General features: G+C 36.3%; 3 protein-coding genes across 6 annotated transcripts in view; 1 reads left to right on the top strand and 2 right to left on the bottom strand.

Moving 5' to 3' along the window:
* The window catches only part of Pls3_0 (plastin-3), a 35,015-nt gene extending 28,663 nt beyond the window's left edge, over nt 1-6,352 (bottom strand). The window contains exon 1 of the mRNA XM_011195210.3: nt 5,712-6,352. Within this exon, the coding sequence (XP_011193512.2) occupies nt 5,712-5,786 (75 nt within the window). The 5' untranslated portion in view covers nt 5,787-6,352. The remainder of the gene's footprint in view (nt 1-5,711) is intronic.
* Nucleotides 6,353-6,907: 555 nt separating this feature from the next.
* LOC105219228 (troponin T, skeletal muscle) overlaps nt 6,908-15,847 on the top strand; it is a 39,952-nt gene continuing 31,012 nt past the window's right edge. The window contains exons 1-2 of one of the 4 annotated variants that reach the window (XM_054230464.1): nt 6,908-7,638; nt 7,743-7,783. In XM_054230464.1, coding sequence (XP_054086439.1) covers nt 7,240-7,638; nt 7,743-7,783 — 440 coding nt within the window. In that variant the 5' untranslated portion in view covers nt 6,908-7,239. The remainder of the gene's footprint in view (nt 7,639-7,742; nt 7,784-15,847) is intronic. The other 3 variants (XM_054230462.1, XM_054230463.1, XM_054230461.1) reach the window with 3 other exon arrangements.
* LOC105219226 (exosome complex component RRP45) lies at nt 7,785-10,117 on the bottom strand. Its single transcript, XM_011195212.3, has 5 exons — nt 9,909-10,117; nt 9,452-9,824; nt 8,806-9,393; nt 8,501-8,728; nt 7,785-8,442 (listed from the first exon to the last, which is right to left on the bottom strand). Exons 1-5 carry the CDS (start codon nt 9,972-9,974, stop codon nt 8,399-8,401), a joined length of 1,299 nt encoding a protein of 432 aa, XP_011193514.1. The 5' UTR covers nt 9,975-10,117; the 3' UTR covers nt 7,785-8,398.

Here is a 15,847-nt window from a genome sequence, read left to right on the forward strand (position 1 = left end):
ACACAGTAGCTGCGGTTTGGAGGAAAATATATAAAACATCTGACTATATATATATATATTTGTATGTATGTATAGCTAACGCCGACACCGTCACCGTCACAATAATAAATATTTTTTTACACACACCCACTACCAATGGCATATGGAAAAGCTTGTCTGTCTATACGCGAGTGGCTAAACGGCGACGCGACAGTTAGACAAAATGTCACCAACGCCAAACTAAAGGAAATCATTTTACGGCAAGCACTTAAGCTATGCCAGCACAGCACTAACAATTTGTTTTTATTTTTATTTTTATTAATATTTGGATAGTTAGCATTTTGTAGACGTTCGGAAAAAGTGTCGCGTCCGCTTCTTGCTGGAGTTCAACAAACTCATGGCAACGCTGCACGCATGAAGTCATTTATGCCAAATAATGACAGCGAAATTCAGCACAGTCAACTTTTACATACAAGGTATTAGTACCTAGCTAAGTAGTTTCGGCAGACTTTGCAAATTGCTGGCAGTAGCTATACTTATTTAGGTTGGTTATGGAAATTTTCGGCGTTTTGCGGCAGCACAACACAATTTATTTCACGAAAGTCAGCGTCCATTGGACTACTGTCTATTAGTGCGGCCAAACAATTGTGCAATTGAAGCGATAAGAAATATGTTTGCAGAGTTACACGACACATTTATAAAGGAATTGATTAATCAGCGGCTGCAACACGCCATGACTTCACTCTGCATGCGTAGTGCAATCGCCCATTGGAGTTACATGACTCAATCAATATAAATAAAGATATGTGTAAGTGCCTTTCAGTAGTAATTTCCTTACGCATAAAATCTTTTTTTGTGGTTTACTTCATAGTTTTATGGAAATACAAACCACATTTTTATCAAAAAATCCCATAAATGATATACATTTCAAATTAAATATATTACTCTCATAATGTGGGTTATTCACACTATTATTATTATTGTTGTAGCAATACATTAAACATAGCCGCCGATGAATCCATCTGGCAGTACATTGTAAACTAAATAATTCCTACAGAACTTGAAGAAGTGTTCAACAGTGGTGCTATTTACACATTCCTTGACTTCCTAGCCGTGAATGGCGTACTTAGAGTCAAACCACCCACCAATTATAGACACCGAGCTTCAGTTGCCTCGCGCAACTTCGTTCTGGTTACTGTAGTTGATAAAACTCTTACAGATCCAGACTGAACGCCGACATACCCAATATATGCCCTGCATGTAATGCGTATTCGCATGACACTACACACCTCTTTCTTCTTCTTAGTTGGCGCTTAAGCGGTTATTTCCGACTATACAACAGTGCGCCATACGTTCCTGCTTTTTTGCTTTTGGCAGTTAGGCGCCAATTGGAAATCCCAAGTGCTGCCCGATCCTTCTCCACCTGATCTTTCCAACAGAGTAGAGGTCTTCCTCTTCCTCGGTACTGGATCGAACACTTTCAAGGCTGGAGTGTTTTCGTCCATCCGGAAAACATGACCTAGCCAGCGTAGCCGCGGTCTTTTTATTAGCTGAACTATGTCAATGTCGACGAATAGCTCATCGTTCTATCATCTGCGGTATTCGATGTTGCCAATGTTTAAACTGTAAATCTTTCGCAAAATCTTTCCCTCGAAAACAGCTAGTGCCGACTCATCGGATGTTGACATCGTCCACGCTGCTGCACCATACATTAGGACGGGAATGTTGAGAAACTTATAGAGTTCGGTTTTGGTTCGTCGAGAGAGGAATTTAATTTTCAATTGCCTACTCAGTCAAAAATGGCACCTGTTGGTAAGAATGATTCTGCGCTGGACTTCGAGGCTGACATTGTTATTTGGGTTTTTAACGCTGGAAATTATCTACAACTTCAATGTTATGATTGTGGCGTGGGAGCCAAGAGGGTCTTTGCATGCCCGATTAATCCCATCCATCTACCACCTTTTTCCTTTTGGTCCGACCCTGTTGAAATAGCTCATTTCCTGGGCTTCCCGTTAGATAACTTCGATGGCAATTGACTTAAGCATGTCGATTCAGATAGTTTAATGTTACCGTTACAACAAAAACAACACGGGTGTAACAAATCGGGATTGGCAAATTAAATTTTAAACAGATCGGTATTCTTCGTCAGGTTGATTAAGAAAGTTAATCATAACTTACAAGTAAAAAAAAGTAAAATGTAGAAGACGAGTGCCTACAGTTCTCCAGCCTTGTTTTCAAATTGTAAGAAATTATTCAAGTTAATAATCTTCAAAGTAAGTAATAATAATAAAAACCTATTGTAAATTGTTATTTTATGCGGAAATGAATGATAAACTAATACCAAAGGTTTTAAGGGTACTAAGAACACAATGCATTTAGGCTATAAATTTAGAAATTACAGCAAATCAAGTAATAATCGCTTAAGCAATACAATGACATTTTGATTTCTTTTTAATTTATTGATTTAATAAATAAGAAATCCATGATTATTGCACAGAATTTACTTAACGGTGAAACAAATATATTTTCAAATTATAATTATTAATTTAGTTTAATCGCACAATTTGAATTTATGATTAGCGCGAACATTAAAACCCCCCAATTGTACATATTAATTATCTAATCTACCTATTTTTGTATAAAAAGTACTTTTCAAATGGCTAATCAAATCAGTCAGTCAGTCAGGTGTTTTGGGCTGACCCATATCAACCACATGATTTTAACGACATTCTTTTTTGCACATAAAACACAATATAAACGGAAAAAAATAAATAAAAGAAACAACAAATCAGAGAGCAAAATGTTGCCAAGTGGACACAATAAACAGAATATCACAAATTTTTTATGTCACTAGCACTGGAAATATTCAATAAATAACGAAAATAAATATAATTTTGTTAGAAATTTAAATTTTTAAATTTCGTGAATTACATTTAAATTTAAATAAAATTTATAAAAAATTAGAAACACTTTGACAATGGCATCCCTACAGGGTATACATGAAATTGCATGTGTTTGTTTGCGTAGCGGAAGATAAACGTCAAAAGGTGATAAGCGACTTCTTAACAACTAGTATTTATTTATCCACATAAAACAATTGTTTGAGGCCACAAAACTGACAGCTGAAGTGTTTTAGCTGAGTAATGTATGACCAAACTGGTTAAAATACTTAGTTATGCAAATAAAAAATGGCTAAATATAAACGCAAAAGTGTTTGCATGCATATTGTGTGAAATGGACTGTTGGCCAGCTGATTGACAACAGCCTGACGGTAGGGCAGACGGGCGTATAACATATCACATGCTGCAAATAACGATAAAAGTGCAACTGATATTCAGATATCGCACACAGCTGCTAGATAATAATTACAAACACACACACACTCACATATGTGAACAAACATTTCTACTTAAGATTGCTGCTTGGATGGGTGCAGCTGGCGTTGCCACTACTTTTCCACTTGTAACTTTGTATGTGCGCATGAATGTAAGCACATTGTTTGCGTTCTGTTCGAATTTGAAAATACATATAACCATAAGTACATGTGTACGTACATATGTATGTTTGTATGTATGTACATAAACATGTATTTTTTCAAGTTTAACAATACTTTGTACAGTATCCACGCTTCGTGGCATTTATCATAAAGAAATGTGATTGTTGTAAATTACTTGGGAAAGACCTTGACTGCTTGGTTAACAGTTTATTACTTTGCGCTTAAGCGTTTTAATGCTTGGCATAAACACACAATAACAGTGCACAAAGGAATTAACACAAACAAATAAAGAAAAAAACATAAGCGTTGCGTCCAAACAGGCGACTTGATAGGAGGCACTCGCAAATACTTGGCGACTCAAGTCAATTAATCGGATCATGAGGCATATAGTACGATACACTTTCAGTTGGCATGCAAGTGCATGCAGGCGTGTGTATATATAAATAAGTACATAACAATACGCTGCGTATCAAAAAACGAACCTGCTGGAAGCACACATTTATTATTCAAGTCACAAGCGCCGGCATAAAAAATTTGTATTGATATATTCTTTAATAATATTCAATGCATTACAATGCACGGACGCAGCCGGATGAAAACACTTTGAAGTGGTGCACTTGGAGACATGCATTGCTTTCACTGCGTCGCATCAACGAGAATGAACAACGCGAGCTCAAGCACTTTGTCAGCTAAAGTACCCCCGGCAGAGCGGCAGAGCAAGCCAAGTGTGCACTATTATTGAGTTACAATCATGTGCTGCAAGTCAAGGCATTAATGCTGTGAATACATGTGTTTGCATATGTATTTGTATTTGTGCATATTGTACATACAAAATGTATATAAACAAATAAATGACACTCGGTGCCTTCATTGCTGCTGCTCCCGCGCCTTTAATGTCGACAATAAAATTTGCAGCTGTACATTAAATGTGGAAAGTGCAGTCAGTTATGGAAATCATTGCAAATATTTTTTTTTGTACAGACGCTGATTGGATGTGCTGATTTGAAAATTACTGCAAAAATAAAGAAATTAGATTTCAAAAAATTCAACTGTTTAGAATAACAAAAGTTTTTTAACCAATATTGTTTAAAATATAACAACTTCATGTTGTAATAAATCTGTAGAATTTTTTACCACATTATACTCTGCTATACAGCATCTGCTTGTGTGTGTAAATTTATCTTCTATATGCCTACGCCATTGAACTTGACAACTCACATGCGCTCCAATGCCGGCAGTATCCAATTGAATCATAATATGATATACATACGTATGTATGTAGATGCATGCATTGCCCCAGAGTTATGCATAGCAACGTTATCCATTGCATGCGATAGTCAACACCGGTTAAGAAACATCAGACTGCGGAGGAAGAGCAACACTATGTTGGGTGCTCAAATGCAGCAATAGGCGTTGCCGGCAACGTGCAACAGCAATGCAAAGCTAGCATAGTCGCGGTAGTGCCTTATAGTAGCACTTCATTTCCACTTTAAAGTCATATAAATATGTGTACCACAGCAATAAAACCGAGAATTCGACATTTAAGCTGATTTACTTAAATAGAATACAACCCCAATCTTTGACGCAAGTACTTGGAATGTAGCAAAAAGTCATTTATCAAAGCCACCCTTGTTTGGCACCATCTTCCATGATGGGGGTGCAAGACTGCACTATTAATAAGTCCCGCTTGCTCTTTGCATATAATTCATTTCAAGTTTTTTGATGGCTACAGTAACTTTATTTTCATAAAGACACTCCTTTAAATCGGTCCTGTTTGCAATGGCTGCAGAAAGGTGTATAACGTAGAAGTTTTTGCTCTGTCCGTCCTGTCTATGCGTCGTACCTAAGCTGCACAGTTCAGCGCTACGCCCCATCACAATCATTAGGTGACCTCGCCCTCAGTTTGCGCATCAGTCGCCTGTTCCACCACTACCTTCAACGCGACTGCAAATATGACTCATCATGTGCGTCGACTTATCATATGCCAATTTGGCGTCAATTTTTCAAAGAAGCATAATTTAAATACTTTGTTCTCCACATGCAATCAGTAAAAACACCGCACTTGTGCAATTATTAATATAGCGACTGCGTCTGACGCGTCTACGTCGACCGACAGACGACGTCAGCGTCTACAGCAGCAGCAAACGCTGCTAGCATTACACAAACACAACCAATCAACTATGTATTCTATGCTGTGTGGGGGGTGCAGCAAGGTTTTTTTGTATTGTTTACTTACTTCTGTAAATTTCTCCAAAATTTCTGCTTTCTCATCCGCCGACAAGGTTTTTGTGAATTTATTTAAAACCGACATTTTGCGAGTTGGTAATTTGTTTATTAATAGTTACGCGTACCAATTTCAATTGGAAAATTCTTTGTACCAATGCGGTAAACTGCTTTTTTACTTTTTCCAACTACTTCGCCGACGACAACTGCGACTGTGGCAACAACAGCAACGGCGGCGTTCTCTTCCGCTTTTATGTGTATGTATGTTCCTTCAGTCACTTTACACAACTACACAGACAACACTCGCGACTTTCGGATTCTGGCTGGCTTTGTAATTCGCGATTTCTTCACTTTTTTTTCCAAATTTATATATATTCTATTTGTGCTTTCGTTGCGATTTTCCACGGACTTTAGTTACTTTTTTAACCACACCGTTAGAATGCGCATTCCCAATTGCTATTGCATTAAATTCACTCAAAGAACACAAATAAAACCGACTGCAACGTGTAAATGGAGTTAATACTTTTTTCTTGAGTTTGCTGTAGGGCGGGCGACAAGTATTTAATAATTCTCTAGCGTTTCTTTCCTATTTGAGTTTGCGAACTAAAACGAACTTGACTACTCTGCTTCACAACTTGCGAAAGAATGCAAAGTGTAATCGACGTTTAGTTTTCAGTTTCGTTTTGAGCAAGACTTCGAGTACGCAGGGTTGATCGGAAGCTCGATGTCACAGTGTATAGTATTTATGTTTACAAATAGTAGTATTTTCTATTGAATTTCTCTAATTTAAGAGTTTTCTCTAGAAATTTATTAACAAATAATTATAAATAAAATTTAAAACACCATTATTTGTGAAATATAGCAAACAAGTATTTCTCACAAAGATGTGGCAACTTCATATATTTTTCACAACAAGCAATTTTCATTGAAAATTTACATAATTATACAATTTAATATAAATTTTGCTTACAAAAATATATTTTTAATGTTATTTGTTGTATTTATTGTAGATTCAAAACATTTTTTTAATCCGCTATCTTTGCACTACAAATTGTCACGAAGGGTGTGAAAATTTCCAACAAGCCGATAATGTTTTGACGTTTATAAACGATTTGCCTTTTACAACACTAAATTTTTGTTGTACTCTTTACGCTCTTTCTTACTTTATTTAATTATTTCCAACTGCAATTTTCTTTCTTTTACGTTTGTGATGCCCTTGTGTCAGGATTATTATAAAAAATTGTTTGACTGTTCAAAACAACCGAGCACAAACGTTAGAAAATTAATTAAGCAAAAACGGATAATTAAGACAATACAACAAGAACATAAATATTATAAAAAAAACTGTACATGACTTTCATGATGGAAGCACTGAATGCGTTTTGGTGGAGTGAAGTGTGAAAGTTTTGCTACGACGTAATTGTGGCATTGATTTGTATAAATATAAAATTGTGTAAAAGCTAAGAATATAAAAATTTGTGTTGAAACGATAGCACTGTTAAGAGAAAACACGTACTTGTTATTGTTAATTAGCTGTAAACATGAATAACGGCGGGTTCAGTTCCGCAGACGAGGACTCTCGTGATGGCCACAGTACATGTTGCCTTATCGACGATGACGAACGTTGTCGCAATCCCGCTGGTAATGCGAGATATAGTAAACGTATACAAAAAACGGTGCAACAGAAACGTCTAAAACTGCGTAATGATCCCACCGCGGAACGCATTTACATCTGTGAATACCACAAATCGCAAATACAATCGGCACGCAGCAAACGCCGGCGTAAGGAATCGGAAGAGGATAGCAATGAAACCGACAATGAAATACCAGATGTCGTCATGCCAGATCTCTATCAACTGCAAGTGAATACATTAAGACGTTATAAACGTCATTACAAAGTGCAGACGCGACCCGGTATGAAGCGACAACAGTTGGCGGACGTGAGTATACGGTTGATATGCATATGTGTTATTAATTCAAATGCTTTTGACTGTTGAAAATTATTATTTTATATATAAATAATTTTTGTTTTTATTTATTGCAGACAATCATGAAACACTTCAAAACGATACCGATCAAAGAGAAGGAAACCATCACCTACTTTGTGTACATGGTGAAATCCAACTCGAATAAGCTGGATCAGAAAAATGGCATTGGCAATGATACAACCTGAGTGAAGCGCTGATTAGACACCAGCTTGTTGTTAATTGGTTTTGCTATTATTCTACAACATATTTAGTATGCCAATGTCAGCAGCAACAAGCCTTTAGCGCGTTAAGCTTCCTTATTGTATATGTATTTAGTGCTAAGTTAATATTGCTTATATCGTATAATCGTGTTCATGTTGACTTTAATTTGAAAAAAAAAATGAAAGAAATTATGCAGTTATAATCATCAAATAATAATATTATGTATAGGTATGTTTATAGAAATGTAAAATAGCCAACCACACCCAACACTGTTGAATAAAGTCATTGTTCGATTTTTGCAATACTATTTAAGTAGTAAATAATGACGTGTTTGATTTTATAAAGTATAAAAATAGACACAAAATCACTTCAAAGCTCCATAGAATTCACACTTTTACACTTCACATATGAATTTAGTATAAACCGTGTCTTTGTTTTGCATGCCTTGGCATATTTATTAAAATCAGTACTTAATATGCTAACAAATGATGCGTGGAAAATTGCATTGCATTCACAAAATAACTTTTGTTTCCTCCTCTGAATCACTGGCCTCAGCTGGAAAAGGCAAAAAGAAGTGAATATAAAATTTAGCAATTATTGCCCAAAAACTTACTTTGCAGATTCTTTTTACTTAATGCACGCTTCGACTCTTTTTTCGAAAATTTATGCATTTGTTTCTCCACCTGTTGCGAGAGACTGCGTTCACATTCGTCACCCTCATCGGCAACGTTCTCCGAGCACATACTCTCCACATTACTTTCGGCGTCGTCATCATCTGGCACCCATTTGATATTTGACTGATTGGATTCCAATAATGCCGATTTGGCGTCAATTGAGACGACTGTATGATATTGAAATTAAAATTAGCATATTCACAACTTATTATTAAAAAAACACAAAAATTAGTTTGTTGTTCACCATTCTTTTGCGCCTCTGTGTCTTCTTCCTCACTCTCATTTTCCTCCTCACCACTTGTTTCCATTGCATTTTCCTCCTTTGACTCGCCTGTTTCCTGTAGCTTGAAATTACGTAGACGTAGCGACAAACGATTTTCCGCCAACGCTGTAATTTGATTGAGACGCACACACTCTGTGAAGCCAGCGTTTCTATTCTCCTCTCTCGCCATTTTATCCAATTCTAGCTTTTCCTTCACATAATCCACTACAAATTTGGCACGTCGCGCTGCGCGTGTGGCACATTGCAGCAGCAGTGTGGAACTTGTAAGTGTTGTGCCGCCCAAATTCAGGCAACACAATTCACGGAATGAATTCAAGCCGAACACTAGCGCAGAATCTGCGGTGCGCTCCTCCGATACGCTGGGATCGGCGACGGCCAAGCGGCCATCATCGAACAGGCAATAGCTGACACAAACTGGATAGTGATGCAACACCATTGGTATTGGCTCTTTTTCAGCGGCGGAGTGTATGTGCACATCATTGTCAATAATGCTGACATCCGGACGTTTGAAATGCAAGAGCGCGCTTAGCGCGGCTATTGAACAGCAATCTGCAAGCATGATTCAATTAAAATAATTTTCGATACTTTAAAATACTAATTTACTTACCAATGAGGTTGCCTTCATGATTTAATACATTCAAGTCTATGCGCAACAACCACACACGCTCCTCGGATGTAACACAAAGCGATTCTAAGTCAACACAACGTGAATCTTTGAATGTGCGCTCTAAAGTGCGACTAATTTGCACATTCAATTCGGAGTTGCGTCCAGACTCGAAATGTGGCGCTGCCATCTGCCCCAGCTCGACATTTATATAGATAATGCCTTCGTTGGGCCGTGTGGACTTGGGCACCCCCAGTTCACAAGATACTTGCGCGAGCACTTTGGTTTCACCGAGCGCCACAAGTGCGCTGCCCCAATCTGCACCGAAATTGATTGTTACCTTACGGAATTCATCATTTTTGCGTCCATCTAGGCGCTGTAGTGTAAAATGTGAAAAATAATGGTGTTATAAACACACTTAGCGGTACCGCGTGCTTGCCGCTTTCATGCAGCCACTCACCAAATTTTGATTAACTGCTTGCGTAATGAAATTACGCTCAATTGTAGAAAGTGGCGTCTCACGCATTTTATATATGAATTATTATTTTATTTCGTAAATCTTTTGAAATTATATTTTTAATGATCAGTAAATTGTCGGTGCTTGTATCCTCTGCGGTTTTCTGTTTATCGTGTCAACTGTGAGGTTAAGTTGGCAATATTTACGAATGAAGTGAAAAGAAATTCAAGCGAAAACAAATCGGAATGACAGTAAAATGAAAGAAAACAACAACTAGAATTGCTTGTTCGAGTCTCGAAACAGTTTACTCGTAGGAAATTAATTATATTCGACATAAACGGGGGTCCACACGCAATTATGATAATTCTATAATAATGCATATTTACTTTATGGTATCTCGAAATTAAAAATTGTTTTTAAAGATATTTAAAAATAGCGTAACTATGTGGTGGATTTAATAAAACCTATAGAACTATAGATATTCTCTCATGAAACTGTCAGCAAAAAAATATTTGGACTGAGAAATCGACGACTTTATGGCTGTAAAGAGCCTTTCTTTGCTAACTTGCTGGGTTGCAGTTACGTAGAACCGACTGTCGTGGGAACTGCAAACTCCTCAAAATGAATGCTCGAGACACACAAGTGACGACAAAGCCCTTTGTTGGACAATGAAGGAGGAAGTGTCCGATGTCTCTAGGTCCACTTCTTCCATGCAACTTTGGCAACTTGCATCCGTCAGGTTATTTAGCCTCACGGCATGTAGCCCCAGCGGGCAGTGACCGATGTAATTTCTGGCCAACCGTCAAATCCTTATCCAATTGGAGTTCGGTTGGTAAGGCTAAAAGACGTGGTTTTCAAATATTGCCAAAAAGAAGAAGCCAAAACCTTAAAACATCTTACGTCGTCGACGTCGCTATTTTGAATTTGTAAAAAGTAACGTCAAATTCACAATCAGTAACTCCAAAAGCCCCAGGTAACGAGTTTCAAGCGATTCCGATGAATTTGTCAAAAAAAAGCGTCGCCATATTGGATCCGCAATTTTGAATTTTGAAAAGCTAACACTGGATTCGTAATTCGTGACCCCTGAAAACCTCTGAGTAGGGAGTTTCAAGTGAATCCGATGAATTTGAAAAATCGCTGTCCGCCATATTGGTCTTCTGGGGTTATGACAAAACCCTGAACTGATCGGGACCTCGGATTCGGATTCGGATTCAGCGACCCCAGAAACATATAGTACACATAATAAGACCCACAGGTCATAATAATTGTTTTTTTTTTTGTGTGACTGTGTAATCGAGGTATGCAATCTTCGCCCCTTACAATACCCGATTTGAATAATCGGAGAAGCAATTCCCCTACTGATACCCAAAATGCCTAGCCATATCTTTCTTTTCCTTAGTAGTGATGACATCCAAACTGCCTGGTTACTGCCGATGTTCAACCACCAGCTGAGCCTAGCTAACCAGATAAATTACTTCCAGGAAATGCACAGTAGAGTCTACTACTAGAAAAATTACTTTTTATTTTTAGACGGAAGAGGTAGACTTCGGACCAAAAGAAGTTAGTCTCCCCCCATATGTTTGGTTTTGGAACATTAGTAATTTAACCTGTCAGTTTATCCGGAATGTAATTGCAAAAGGATTACCAGTATTCACGAGGTATCTCAAGCTCTTATTTCACTAAAACAGGTCATAATTTAGGGGTAGAGATTTTCATAGGTGCATATTGCTTTATGGATGACATTAAGACGAAGGTCATTTGCGTTATTTGAAGCATAAGTTATAAGATGTCGTCAGTTGGATTTTTCTTTAGGAAGCAATTTTTTGGTAAAGAAAATGTATCCCAGTATGTGCCCGAGGTACAGACCGTTATAAATCACTCCGAGTATCTACGGTCAGAATGACAGTCAGAATTTTTACTTGTGTGTTTAAGACCGAGTTTCTGCAGTTAATGAAAAGTGTTGTCGTAGTTGCACGGGGAAGAATTTTAGGTACCTTCCATCAAGCTAGAGTTAGTTATTATTTGGGAGAGAAAAACACGACTCAATAATGAGCGACTTGTGGAGTTTGATTTTGGTTCGTCGAGAGAGGACTTTCCAATTGCCTACTTAGTCCATCTTTTGGCAAGAGTGATTCTGCGTTGGATTTCGAGGCTGACATTGTTGATATAAGGTTCTTAAAATATCATCTGGTGATTTGGAGAAGAGCATGGCAGTCACTGGACCTGCCTGTCTAAATTCTAAATTATGAGATTTGACATCGTAATACGTCGGAATATAGTCGGAGATAATTCGTAAACCATCTATCAGCTTAGGAACAAGCTTTCGACAGATCACGAGATACTTCAATGGTGCTTTCCTAGGGTTGATTTCGCTGTAGACTCTATAAGTTATCGGGATCTATACTATGCTAAGTGTTGTGTTGTTATTATAAAGTCAACGGTATATATTTTAATGGTAAGTTGGTCTAAGGAGGGGGTTCGAAGACTGGTAGTAACAACACCACAAGCGTATTCATCACAGACTAAAGCAAAAATTTATGTTTGCAAAAGAAGACATAGAAAATAAAAACAAACTGTAATTTAATATCAAGTTTTTGGAGATACGACACGACAACACTCTTGCCTTGCCTTCGGTTAGAATATTGCTGCCATAGTATAGCATTGCAACACTATGGAGTATCTTTGACTGTTGGCTGTTGCCACATAGTATATTCACAATTTAAATGCAATTTATTTATTTATAAAATTCCCATTAATTAAGAACGAGTGTGTAGGTGGGACTATTAAGCATATACCGACGCACGGTATATCTAAAACTGTTTGCCAAGAAAAATATTTATTTTTTCGGAAAAATTTTAAATGAAATGAAAATATGAAAGAATGCACACAAAAACAGTATCACGTTTATGTAAAATTTTATACAATTTGAGTAAATTTAAAAAAAAAAAATGTTTAAATAAATAGGTATTTGATCTGTGATAGTAGGTGCATGTGAATGTAGGTAAATGTGTAGGTGTGTATATATGTATAAATGTGTGTCTATTTCGCCTATTCAAGTACATATTTTTGCGGATATTCACAAATTTTTCTTTTGTTATACTTAGAATGCAATGGAACTAAGAATACCGAAAGCGAGAAGACATATGTATATGTATATAAAGGTGTATTTATGTATTTATGTATATAAAAATGTACTTTTCAAATTGTTTTTCTGTAAAATATTATTCATTTGTAGCTGCCTGTGGCTATTTAATGCATGTTCACACACCAACACATACTCATATACATATACATATACATATACACGCTTGCATATGTATTGCATGTTCGGCTTATATTGTTTATGGATTTTTGTATACATTTGCCACTCGAAGTATGGCTATTTTACGAGTTGATATAAAATGAACAGATGCCAGATGAGGGCACTGAGCACATGCATACATACATACATATACATATTTATACAAAGAGATAAATGTATTCAAATTCCAGCGACTAACTACGCCCGCACTAAATACAACTACAAATATACATATATACAATTATAGATTTGTATGTGCTTGAATGCTTGGTAGTATTTCTGTTTGTGTCGACTAACACTTGCAAATGACTAAAAATTCACACAACGCCTGCGGGTCATAAGCACAGACACACACACCAACACACTCAAATAGGCATACACACACACAAATACACTCATAAGTGAATACAAGCGCAAGCAAAGAGCGGTAAAGCGCCATGAAAAATCACCGCCTGCAGCAATGTTTGGCTGGCTAAAAGCAATGGCCAACTAACTAACTGTAAAGGCAACCAAGCGAATGTCTAAACGAGAGCATTTCATTTTATTTTTGAAAATAAATATGCAGCAACAACAACAACACTGCGCCTTGCCTACATACGTACGATGAAAATTTCCAAAAATAGTTTTTCTATGTTAAATCATTTTGTATTTTGGCAGCTTTGGCTATTTTTTCAATTCACACACACCCTACATATATAGATACACGCATATATGTGTCTTTTTATTTTTATTTAATTTTTTTTGTTTTTTTCGAGTTTCATTAAATTTCGAAAAATTCGAAATGAATGCCGAACAAGACAATTTATACGAATATTATTGTGGAAATTTTGTATTTTGTATGTACATATGTAGCGAAATACATATTTTTAGCTGTTGTTGTTTTTGTTGTTGCCCACTTTATTTGTGTAGGCGTTCGTTCGACTTTTGTAGGTAAATAAAATTTGTGCATTTGCCTTGAGGCTGCGACTCGGTTTGCACACACTGAACCCTTTTTGTTTGAAGTTACACTGTCGAAGTCAGTGCTACAGAAGAGTAGAGATACACACACATCTCGACACATATGTATGTACATATATTCAAGTAAAAATTTATATGATAAATGTAGCTAAGAGCAATTCATCTGCTTTGACCTTTCATCTCAGACTTGTTTTGTGGCAAACTCGTTTTCAAAACCAATGTGTGGGTTTAGAAAAAAAAACTTTTTTCCGTCCTGCAAGTGTCTTTAAAAGCACACTAACACACACATGAAAGCTTACACACACAGACAAATGCAAGCTTCCATACACACAAACATGAAAGCTTATACTCTGTCTAAGTAAGCAATGTCTATATGTGTAACTCCTTTCAGCATGCAAATATTTAAAAGGCAGGCGTGTAAAACAAATAACGGTATATGTGTTAACAGTTATGTATGTATGCACATTATTAGTCATATTTGTTGAGTTTTCATTTGTTGAAAGGTGAAAAGTTGATCAAATTAGTTTCACACAAAAAACAGGCTTTCTTTTGTTTCGTCTACCGGCAGCTAATTATCGATTTAATGCAATTTCTGTGTTGGAAAATTGAAATTTAAAGCAATCAAGTTGACAAGCAATTTAAATTCTATTCGATTTTGTTGTTACTAAAAATAGAAATTACAAAAAAAAATTTTTGAAAAAAATATTTATTAGAAATTTTTTATAAAATAAAATTATTATCATGTTTTGAGAAATAAATAAATATTTTGCGAAATTTTATTTTTTTTTATATATAATTTTTTTTATTAAACATGCTCTGTTTTGTAAATTAAATTTTTTTTTTTCAAAACTATTTACAAATCAGTCTTTTTCATGCCAAATAGAGCGAGATGTGAAAGAAATTGATTAAAAAACAAGTAAGGAAGGGCTAAGTTCGGGTGTATTCGAACATTTTATACTCTCGTAATTTATTATTTAACTTTATTTATATTATATAATACACAATTTGACCCACATATTCGTCATATATATTGTATAAAGTCCATTGAAAGTTGGAAACCATAATATTAGGTTAGAAGCACCGAGGTCCTCGTGTTCGATATATGGGGCCTTAAAAACCTATGGTCCGATTTCGGCGATTTTTAGAATGGGGTTGTCACACTATAAACATAGTATTTGTGCAAAGTTCTGCACCGATATCTTCACTAGTGCTTACTTTATACATATATTGTAAAGTAAACGATTCAGATCGTCTTCAAAGTTCTGGTACATAGAAAGTAGGCGTGGTTGTGAACCGATTTCGCCTATTTTCACAACATATCATTGGGATGTAAGGAAACTATTATAAACCAAGTTTCATTGAAATCGGTCGAGTAGTTCCTGAGAAATGGTTTTTGACCCATAAGTGGGCGACGCCACGCCCATTTTCCATTTTGTAAAAAAATCTGAGTGCAGCTTCCATCTGCCATTTCTTATGTGAAATTTAGTGTTTCTGACGTTTTTCGCTAGTGAGTTAACCCACTTTTAGTAATTTCCAACCTAACTTTTGTATGGGAGGTGGGCTTGGTTATGATCCGATTTCTTTCATTTTTGGACTGTATTAGGAAGTGGCTAAAAAAAACGACTGCAGAAAGTTTGGTTTAAATAACTCTATTGGTTTGCGAGATATGTACAAAAAACTTAGT

Source organism: Zeugodacus cucurbitae, chromosome 5, assembly GCF_028554725.1.
Source record: "Zeugodacus cucurbitae isolate PBARC_wt_2022May chromosome 5, idZeuCucr1.2, whole genome shotgun sequence".
Classification (NCBI taxonomy): domain Eukaryota; kingdom Metazoa; phylum Arthropoda; class Insecta; order Diptera; family Tephritidae; genus Zeugodacus; species Zeugodacus cucurbitae.

Bases quoted from the DNA above. Each gene is read 5' to 3' on its own strand.
- LOC105219226 (XM_011195212.3), bottom strand. From the start codon at position 9,974: ATGCGTGAGACGCCACTTTCTACAATTGAGCGTAATTTCATTACGCAA. The intron at 8,729-8,805 runs GTGAACAACAAA...AATATCATACAG, and splicing joins CACAGAGGCGCAAAAGAATG to TCGTCTCAATTGACGCCAAA. The intron at 8,443-8,500 runs GTAAGTTTTTGG...TGCCTTTTCCAG, and splicing joins AAGTAAAAAGAATCTGCAAA to CTGAGGCCAGTGATTCAGAG.